At 42.4% G+C, this 10999-nt stretch overlaps 1 protein-coding gene across 1 annotated transcript; it reads left to right on the top strand.

Annotated features, from left to right (window-relative positions):
• Window positions 1–8930: 8930 nt before the first annotated feature.
• On the top strand, window positions 8931–10880 carry LOC136537912 (transcription factor JUNGBRUNNEN 1-like). The gene is made up of 3 exons (XM_066529889.1): window positions 8931–9310; window positions 9536–9822; window positions 10057–10880. The coding sequence occupies exons 1-3, from the start codon at window positions 9061–9063 to the stop codon at window positions 10594–10596; spliced, it is 1077 nt and encodes a 358-aa protein (XP_066385986.1). The 5' UTR covers window positions 8931–9060; the 3' UTR covers window positions 10597–10880.
• Window positions 10881–10999: the final 119 nt, after the last annotated feature.

Genomic DNA, 10999 nt, shown 5'->3' with positions numbered 1-10999 from the left:
ATGTATATCTCAGAGCCTCCAATACTTGTCTCGATGTCTTACACCTTTGTTTCTTGAACCTCTCTGGTGCATAGTTGTCACAATTGGATTCGCTCCTTCTAAGATGATAATGTTTGGAGTTTTTGACTTACTGTTCTGCATCAATGCTGTCATCAGTGATGGCTGATCATGATTAATTGGTTATAACTATTCAATTCGTGACATGTAGGCAAGTGTCTAGGCACCTAGGAGAAAATTTATGAATGACATTTCATAGAATACTGTGTCAACTGCTCTAGATTCTGGATGATGGTTATGTTTGTTAAAGGTCATTCTTCCATAATAGAATAGTGCGACCATTAGGTTGGTCCTGGAGGAACAGAAGATCCCTAGATGACTACTGAGCTTCCAATTCAACTTGGAATCATTGCAGGCGCTGTTCATTTGTTCCGGTGTCAAAGCTTCCGTTAGACTTCAGTTGTCGAAGAGCTTGTATTAATTATCTTCACTTCAGTAATAAATTTACTCTGAAATTTTGAAAGAACCTTGAAACACTGCTGGAAGTCAGCAACCAGGACTGTCAAAGCAATTCTTTCATAAACTTTTTTCTATCTAATTGAAATTACAACTTTTTTCTGTCTAATTGAAATTACAAATTAGCAGGTGAATCTTGGAATGATATACCTTTTGGAACAAATATCTTGTAGAATGGTAAAGAAAGTTCCATCAGGATTTTTTTGGGTGAAGTCACTGAATCTTTTCATCTTGGTTCCACACATGACAATTGTCAGTGTAAATAGTTGTTATCACTAGATTACCAGACGTACTTCACAAACAAGTTTGCATTAACTTTGTTCACTAACATCACCATAATGAACTTGGAAAGACAGCAGGTGACTCATTCAACTTTGCCCTAACGATATGTTGAAGTGCATAGAATCTTCTGGTGTCAGATTGTTTTAATAGCACTATTTATCGAAGATATAGACTACAGAGTGATATTAAGTGGGTTGATTAATTTTTTTTGCTTCATTCTTTAATACGAATTTGCACAGACCATTACATTAAGCAACAGCAATAGTTGATGTCAGTTTCATAGAGCGTGGCCCCCATCCCAGGACCAATTCATGACATGTTTGACGCACTTATATTGACCTCGCATCATCCTAAGAAACAGACCTTCCATATAGCATAATCTGAAGACCAAATCACTGCAATTTACCTCAGGTGAAACAGTCAATCCATACAGTGAGTTAGACCCACTTCAGTTTGTTATTCGCCGTTTCACCGCATCAAACTGACCTACCAGCCTCAGAAAAATGGAACAATGCTTTAACTTTAATCATCTTCTCCCGGAAGTCCAAAATTGACAACACAAAGTCCTATGTCCTATGGTGCAAGGATTCAACTCTTGCCAATTCCAGTCAAAGGTTGAACTATTTCAATGTCAGCTGCAATTGCAGATCCCAAGTACTAGCAACCATATTGCCCTGGACCAGCAGGGAAAAAAAATTCCAACGGAGTGGTCCTTCCTCTTGGACTGCATTTCTTCCAGCTACTGTACTTGGGATGGCTGCGCAGGACGCAACATTCAAGCACGCACAATGCTATACCAATCATATTCAGAACTGAGCTAAAGCAGACCTGAAAACAGTCAATGGAGTAATGTGATGTTCCCTTGGGGCTCTGTCGTTGCAAGAACTGAAGACTGAAAGGTACAGGCCAACTTGAAAGGAACAATTCCTTCTCTGAACCATGGCTGCTTGACTTTCATAATATCAAACTGTGGCCAAGATATATTTCCTGTAAATGCTTAAGTTCGGATGGTACCTATGCTGTTGGTGTTGTCTCTGTGGCATTTGTTTCTGCTGACCTAATACTAAGATTCTAGAATTCTGGTTAGAGGCAGCAACCATGATGTATAACTGAATGTTTTGAACCATTCCAAGTCCATTCAGTATAGCGCTTGTCAATGTTCATCTTGACAATGTTAAGAGTACCGTTGCACAGGCTGACATCTTCCAGGAATTATATATGAGGTACAAAAAGTCGACAATTGTTGCCGTCTGTGTTCTGAATTTTGAGAGTTCCTTTTAGCTTTATTTTCAAAAAAAAAAGTTCCTTTTAGCTTGTTTGTTGTATGTTGGTTGGACAGAAAGGTTTTAAAGGTTAATACACTACGTAGTGATAAGACTGACTCAAGAACTGCGTACCTTCGAGTCGGAGCTCAAACGTTAGCTGATAATAACAGGCTGCATGGAATTCTACAGGAAGTTGAATATTTGTGCATGTTTAGTTCGCGAATTTTGGGAATTTGGCTACTGTAGCACTTTCGTTTTTATTTAGCAATAAGTGTTCAATCATGGACTAATTAGGCTCAAAACGTTCGTCTCGCAATTTCCAACCAAACTGTGCAATTAGTTTTTTTTCGTCTACATTTAATGCTCCATGCACGTATCGCAAGATTCGATGTGATGGCTACTGCAGCACTTTTTGGAAAACTTTTCGGGAACTAAACAAGCACTTTGTCATGCCTGGTATATTTACTTAGTGATTCTGATGGTACGCTAAGATTCTTTTCCTACAACCAGATCTCAGAACTTCTGTAACTATTTGTCATTTTGTGCTGACAAATCTCCTCCTTAGATTACTCGAATATAAATTTCAAATATTATTAGACGCATGAAGGTACAACGGTGGATAAAAAGCAGGGAGATACTAGCGCCCGGACGTGAAAGGCCGCACCTGCCTCGTCTGCCGCTCCTTCCCCTAGCCCCTCTCTCTCTCTGGGCGGGCGGGACCCGACAGCCAGCACGAGAACGAGCACGCCCCGTCCGCAGGATCCTAGGTGTGATGCGCGCCCCGACCGCTGGGCAATGGCTCGCCACGCTAGACTCTACCTCTAAAACATGAAACACTTGGTTGCAACCGAAGCAGATGAAACATTGGGAACATATAATTGTAACATGTGTGTGAAACATATGCAATGTCCATATAAAACACTTACAAATTGCAATATGAAAACACTTATTCCAACATAAGACTGAAATAGCTGCAACATGTCGAACATACTCTTGCAACAGAGGTGTGAAACATGTGCAACATTAAAAAAAAACGCTCCGCGACATAAGTCTGAAACAAACGAAACATTTTGAACAAACGCTTGGAACATGACTCTGAAACTTGCAACATGCCTCTGAGACACTTGCAACATATGCAACATCCAAATCTACTTTTGTAACATCCATATGAAACACCTGCAACATACCTCTAAAACATGTAAAACACTTGAAACGTACATTTGCAACATATGGGAGGGGAGGTCGGGTCCGGTTGATTCCGGCCTCAGGGCGTGAGCACCACCAGCATGGGCCGCGCTCATGGGTGCCCTTGGCTTGGCCAGGGACCAACCTGAGGTGCGCGACGGCACCACAAGCACCAACATAGACGGGCAGCACACCCGACAGCACGGGAGCGAGCGGCGTGGGTGGGACTGCGGGAGCAAGGAGCGAGAGGCGCGGGTGGGCGCGTGCGACGGTCAGGAGCGAGAAGCGAACAACGCAGGGTGGGGGCACGTGTGGGGAGATGGTTGCGGTGGCAAATGTGGAGTGGAGCGGACGGACGGCCACACGGTGCCGTGAAGCATGCGATGGACGAGGAAGTAGGTAGATATTTTTTAGAGAGAGATGTGGGAGACGTAAGGAGGAGGAGGCAGGCTTGATGGGCCGCACAAGGCCATGAAGGTGGCGTCCGATCAGACAGACGCCCGCCCGTAAGGATTACCGCAAAAATCAACCCCTCCCCCCCCCCCCCCCCCCCCCCCCCCCCCCCCAAAAAAAAAAAATCTTTCAACTATTTTGGAGCACTCGAACTGTAGTCCGAGTCAAGTTCGTGATCCACGATGATACAAAACCTCTGAATAGTCCAGAAGTGCCTGCTCCTTAGGTAAAAGGAAATAAAATTGCTTCAAACCTGACATTCTTTTTTCGACTTGGAAACTGGAATCCATCTCTAATACGTTTATCGGAATGTATAGCTCGTGTGGAAGTAGCCAAGTATGTGTAATTGTATACCTTTCTGGATAGACAAGACAACTGAAGAATATGAAGCATTTAAGGCCTTGTTTAAATCTAGGTTATAAAGTTTCGGGGTGTCACATCGGTTGTTACATGAGGGTGTCGTATGTGGTGTTCGGATACTAATAAAAAAATAAATTACAGAATCCATCAGTAATCCGCGAGATGAATTTATTAAGCCTAATTAATCCGTCATTAGCACATGTGTTACTGTAGTACCACATTGTCAAATCATGAACTAATTAGGCTTAAAAAATTCGTCTCACAAATTAGTCGCAAACTATAAATTAGTTATTTTTAGTCTATATTTAATATTCTATGTATGTGTCAAACATTTGATGGGATATGGAGTATACTTTTGGGAATGAACTAAACAAGGCCGGAGTTAACTTAAGTCCTAAGGATGCAATTTTTAGCAGCCAAGTTGGGCTGAATTGCAACTTCTTCCTAAATACTATCATATACTTTTTCTTATCTTAAGAAGAACTAGTAATGGGAATGTACCAACGAGAGTTTACACTTTGTTTAACGTTAGTCAAGTACGCATGAATGAACTCTTCTTTTTTAATTACTGCAGGCTTTCATATGTTTTATTCTTCATCTATTCTTTGTAGCGAAGGAATAACGTGATAGTATATGCTACCCTTCGTTGTATGATTATTCACAGTTACAACATCTACAGAAATAAAATCGATAATATTGTGATCGTTTTCCAATTGTTAGAATCAAGTGCAGCTCAACATAAATCACTGGGTTGAAACAATAGACTACTGTCATTGAAAAGTCATATGATCTCAATGTGCTTAATTTCTTTTCTCCAGCGTGCCAACTTTCTCTTCAGATGAAGAGCCCTCCAACGTCGTCCTTTTGACTAGTGAGCCGTTCAAAGTCTCTGGCAGGTACCATTTTTTCTCGAAAGATTCAAAGGAGCCGGATGAGGCTCCTGAAAACGGAAAGCTGGAAGATCTTATCTGAAGAAAGGCTTCGGTCCGTTCTGCTACAAGTAGCGTTTTGCAGATAGGGACATGAAACTGTGGAGCTAGTAAGTGTTCATGGGAACGGTAGAGATTCCAAGTCCCCATTTGGCTGCCCAATTGTCTTTAAAGAAAAGGGTTGCCCATTCCAAGAAGCAAATGGATATTATCATGTAGCTGTCGGCTAGCTAGCTAGCAAGAACCACACAGCTTGCATATAAGTCGATTAGAGATTACTATTCTTTGTTTGTTTTTAACTGCTCAATTTCATATGTCACTTTCTATACTTTTCGCTGGTTCACTTCTTTGATGTATAATAACAAAGCCTTTTTTACGTTACATTTTTTTATAGAAGTACTTTTGAAGGTGAATCTAATAATGCCATTGCCACCTAATGTGACAGACAAAAAAATGATGTACATAATATATTATAGTAAAAGCTTTGGTAGTTTTTCATTTTTTAAAGATCAAAGCTTTGGAAGTTTGACCCCACATTTAGAATTACATTTGGTTTAGGACTGAAAGCAGTACTTTACAATACTGTACTCTGAAGGCCATATGTTTGTTGATCACTGAGAATACTAAAATACTCCGTAGTTTATAGCCATTAAAAGCTGATAGTAACATAACACTCAGAAGAGACGTGCAAGGCTATTGCCACATTTGAGAATTTGTTTGCTCACGTACATTGACTGTATGTTTCAAAAAAAAAAAATACATTGGCTGTAGCAAGGACATAAAAACATATCGCAGTCAATAGACATTCCATGGAATATATGATGAAAATGTGAACAAGCTTGGGGCTGATACAGCTTCTGTTTACACTTTAGGCTAAGTAGCAATGCAAAACTTCTAGATATTACTATGCTGGATGTTAAAAAGTCAATGGCGAGATGAGGTGATTGAATTTTGTTTTTCTCAAATGCTCAGGAGGCATCAATTTTTTGTATTAATAATAAGAAGAAATGTACGTAGAATATAATACAACACGCGCCATACACCCTTAAAGTTTAATTTATGAGAATACTTTCCTCTGAACCGAAGCTATTAAGATTTTTTTTGAACGAAAATCTAGTATGATTTTTCTTACTTGACTTGTGTACTTTATTCTCAAAATCTCAAAAGCCATGAGAGAGAGACGCAACGTGTAACTCATCTAGCTACTACTCAGTACAGTACAATACAAAGGCGCCGTTCGGCTGGTTGAAAAACCAGTCGAAATTTACTGTAGCTGGCTGAAATTCATTGTTCATGCTCTTACAAATTTCTTTAAATTTGTTCAAATTCCTTCAAATTCCTCACAGCGAACAAGGCCAAAGAACAAGTGTGGATCAGAGAGTTGACTCCTCAACTGTAAGAAAAACTGATGAAATGTTATCCAGCAGTTTAATTAGCTTCCAAGATCTAGAGAAGAGTAGACTAGCTAGCTTATGGTTTCTGCGGCTGCGTGGCAGTCTTCTGCACGTGCATCGACAGCTGGACCATGCATGGAGAATCGCTACGTGGCAGTGGGATCCACTGCAGGGAGGAGACAGGACATAGCGGCGGCTGACCTTGTCCATTGTGGATCATAGAAGGTGAGGCTCTCGTTGTTTGGAGTTTGGACACACTTCAACCTTTTTCAAAGTTCTAACGTTCTTTTCGAATATAACCTTGCTTGGTCCTGCTCCTGATTCTCTTTTCGAATAACATTCTTTTACATTCTCTTTTCAAATTGGTCTCTGCTGTTTTTTATTTTTTCACGAAAAAGGATGATTTTTTAAAAGAAAAATAGAGGCAAAGATATACATTGAAGACCATGCAAATTTAAATAGGTTTTTTTATCGGATGGATCAGATGTGTTGTAGATATCTTCCTAATAAGAAATTAAAACAGCTAGCCATATAATAATAGATGTCCATGATTTACCTCTATCACAGTATCTATCACATTTAATCTCTTCCTAGTATGCCAACGTGAACTTCATACCAAACCGTGTAGACACTCTTTAAACCAATAACATAGGTAGGTTCTACCCGAATTTCTCTAAAAAATTATGGGCTCTCCGCTTAAATTTTAAGAAATCCAGTCTAGGATCCTAGCGCTTGTTTGGATCTAGAGCAACTCTAACATGACCCCTTATTTTAATCCTGAATCGAGGGTTGGGGTCAAGAAAAAAATAAGCTCCACCTCTACTAGAGGCTTCAAATATGAGGGGTCTACCCCTATCCTTAAACGGCGGTTGGGCTGCTTTTCTTGCCCATTATCTCCTCCTCTCCTCTCGCACGACCGCCGAACTCCCTCCTCGTGCAACCATCGGAGAAGCCTCACTGCGGCCTAGAGAAGAAGACAAGGCGAACTCCTCCTCTCATGTGGCCGCTGGAGAAGTGTCGTGGCCTCCTCCTCTCCTCCTTGAGCACCTGGAGAAGTGTTGCGGCCTCCTCCTCTCCATCTGCGTACTCCTGACAAGCGGCCCCCCTTTCCTCTCGATTCTTATCAGTCTTTTGGATGAGAAAGTCAATGACAGGCGGGGCCTAGATGTCATTCTCCGTTGAAATGAATTTGAGGGCTCTTTTTTGAGGTCACTGTTGGAGTACATCTCAAAAACACATGGGCCCTAAAAACTAAGGGGAGTCCTCAAATAAAAAGTAGAGGTCCTGATTTGAGGGTATTGCTAGAGATGCTCTAAGGATTATAAAAAAACTAGATTATAAATAGTGATGATTATAGCATCTGGATTTTTTTTATAAAAAATGTCTAGGTCGTATGGATCTTCTCTGGAGTATAGCTAGAGATTGTAGGTGGTTAAAGAAGTTCCACACCCATTACCCATTATCTCCGAATAGTTGAGCGAATGTGGATAGATGGATTCTCATAATATCCCGTTCTAAATTGTAAGTTGGCCTGTCCTTTTTAGGTATATATAGTTTTTACTATACACCTAGAAATATATATTATATCTAGATACGTAGTAAAAGATATGTACGTAAGAAAAAAAAAAGTTAAAATAACTTACAATTTGAAACAGTAGAAGTAATAGCGATCGAAATATAAGAATCTAACCTTATAATATGTTATTTGGATCTTAATTCTCATAATCAATCTTTAGGAGATCAAACAGAACCCTAGTGTAATGTGTAAATCCCCCCTTCCGTTATGCTCTTCTAGAAGATGCGTTCGTGGTACCCTACGTGTAATTGTGCTCTAATTTCAACCATGACATTCCGCACCAAAATAATTCTCTAGTCGAATCACAATGACTAGCTTGCAACTTGTCCTGGTATTCTTCGTCCGCTTGTCAGTCTTGCAGCTTGTGATCAGATTCAGTTCAGTTTTAACTCGTTAAACCGAATAAGAAATAGTATGGACCGTCCCTTAACATTATATCGTCGGTATTACTAATCTCTCATGTTCAGCCTAACTTTGTACAGGACTAAAACACAAAGTCCCTTTGCGTTGTAATCTGTAAAATATTCATTAATTCATTTTGCTTTCAAGAGGGGATCGAGTCAAAAGTATGAGATCAGCCCATTTGATTTCTCAGCAATTACACCGAATGAGTTGGACGTGGCAGTCACGGGCTACTACTGCTGTTTGCATGGCTGCCCTTCCCAGGCGCCAAGTTGCACGTAGCTTTCTCACACAATGACACAAAACCAGAACCAGCATTCCCTCAGCTCAGAACGGAAAAAAAAACAAAGCACAACCAACCTGTGCAAAGTAACAGAGACTATAGTAACAAAGTGTCATCAGTAGTTGCTGCCTCTGAAGATTCGTCAAGATGGTAAGTAGTACAATTCAAACATAGTGACTTGGACCAAATAAATGACGCTCGCTCCTTTTAAGACCATGTCGACACCCTTTATATATAAGGCATGAGAGGAGCATGAGCAACAACTGACTACTCCTCATCTCCTTGAGCGTCCATCTAGAAGACTGCTAGCTGCATCAAGAATATACATATATACAAGCATATATATCGGACATAGATCGAACTCCTACTCCTGGCGGAAAATATATTATACGTACACAAGTAGAAAGATCGGTCGATCATGGTTGCCAAGGAGTTTGGAAGAGAAGTAATAAGCATGGACAAGGTGAAGAGGGACGGAGAGGCGCTCATCGCCGCCGGAGCCGGAGACGAAGAGGAAGATGACGTGGTGCTCCCGGGGTTCCGGTTCCACCCGACCGACGAGGAGCTCGTCACGTTCTACCTTCGCCGGAAGGTGGCGAGGAAGACGCTGAACATGGAGATCATCAAGGAGATGGACATCTACAAGCATGATCCATGGGACCTCACAAGTAAGTGTTCTTCTTCTTAGTTCAATTAATTGACTACTCATGCAGGCACAATATTTCATCTCTTTTTTTTATGTGATAGATGTCCAATTTAGAATCATAGCACGCAATCCATCATACATATCTCATACTGTAAATAAATAGAACCAAAGAGTAAATTGTATTGATGCATGTGTATAGAAATTAAACTGAAATTGCTTTGTACATAAACTGACCATTGATCTTCAGAGGCGAGCACGGTTGGTGGAGAGAAGGAATGGTACTTCTTCTGCCTGAGAGGAAGGAAGTACCGGAACAGCATCCGGCCCAACAGGGTCACCGGCTCCGGCTTCTGGAAGGCCACCGGCATCGACCGCCCGATCTACTCTGCCACTGCAAACTCCGGCGAGTCCATCGGGCTCAAGAAGTCCCTCGTGTACTACCGCGGCAGCGCCGGCAAGGGCACCAAGACCGACTGGATGATGCACGAGTTCCGCCTCCCGCCGGCCGACGCCTCCCCGAGCATGCAAGAAGCTGTAAGTGTTCCATGGCTCCACGCTCATGCATATTCCATTTCCACCAATTGAATTCACACAGCATTTCCAATATGAATACATGTGATTGCAATTCCACCAAGATTAGTGCTGATTTCCACGCGTCACGCGTGTGCGAAATCACAATTCACGGTGCACTCCCACACATAGATTATTCCGAAGCACGTGAAAAAAACGCTGCACTGTCAACTCTGACATGGTGCTCTGAAAATGCAGGAGGTGTGGACCATCTGCAGGATCTTCAAGAGGAATATCGCCTACAAGAGGCAGCCGCAGCAGCACCAGCAGCAGGCGTGGAGGCAGCCGGCGCTCAGCAACGCTCCGCCGCCGCTGCTAGCGGAGTCCAGCTCCAACACGGGGAGCTTCGAGTCCGACGGCGGCGGGGACGAGTACATGAACTGCCTGCCGGTGCCGGCGGCCGCTACGGGATTGCACCGACAGCATCAGATCGGCAGCATGCTGAACGTAGGAGGTGTCAGTGTCACTGGCAGCAGCTTCTTCAGGGCGGGCGTGCACGGCCAACAGTTCCAGGGGCAGTGGCTGAGCCGCTTCCCTGCGCCAGCAGCAATAGAGCAGAAACCGCAGCTCCTCGACTCGTCGGCGATGACCATTGCGTTCCATCAGAACGATCAGAGCATCGCCGGCGCTGCCGCGGCGACGAATGATCAGTGCTACAAGGACGGGTACTGGGACGAGATTGCAAAGTTTATGGAGGTCAATGATCCAACAGTACTTTACGACTGTAGATACGCTTGATCAATAATAAGTTCAGAGCTCAGAGCTCAGAATTTCAGAGTAGAGAGACCCAGGTACCAAGGGTGCATGAGAGACTAGCATGCAGGGCCTGCTCCTCCAGTGAGGCCGCTAGTCAGTTAGATTTTGCCGGCAATGTGCCCAAAACCCCCCACCCTTGTGTTCATTTTCCTGATCGGATGTATACAGGACGTGTTGTGACCAATGTATGATTTGTGTGTGCACTGGCTAGAGATTAGTACCAAAATAAACATATGTTTCAGCCACGAATCATGACTTTGACACATATTGAGCTCTCTGTGAAACCTTCTTTGTCACTAACGCAGCAAAGCAAGCAATAAGTGACAGTTTGTGACTTGGCTACGATTTTGGGCAAGCAATTGAAAGGCTACAGCTCAACCATTTT

Source organism: Miscanthus floridulus, chromosome 2, assembly GCF_019320115.1.
Source record: "Miscanthus floridulus cultivar M001 chromosome 2, ASM1932011v1, whole genome shotgun sequence".
In the NCBI taxonomy this organism is placed as follows: Eukaryota; Viridiplantae; Streptophyta; class Magnoliopsida; order Poales; family Poaceae; genus Miscanthus; species Miscanthus floridulus.
This window is presented reverse-complemented; position numbering and strand designations above follow the sequence as displayed.

Excerpts from the sequence above, each read along its gene's own strand:
- LOC136537912 (XM_066529889.1), top strand. The coding sequence starts at position 9,061 with ATGGTTGCCAAGGAGTTTGGAAGAGAAGTAATAAGCATGGACAAGGTG. Across the intron at positions 9,311-9,535 it reads TGATCCATGGGACCTCACAA|AGGCGAGCACGGTTGGTGGA; the intron begins GTAAGTGTTCTT and ends ATTGATCTTCAG. Across the intron at positions 9,823-10,056 it reads CCCCGAGCATGCAAGAAGCT|GAGGTGTGGACCATCTGCAG; the intron begins GTAAGTGTTCCA and ends CTGAAAATGCAG.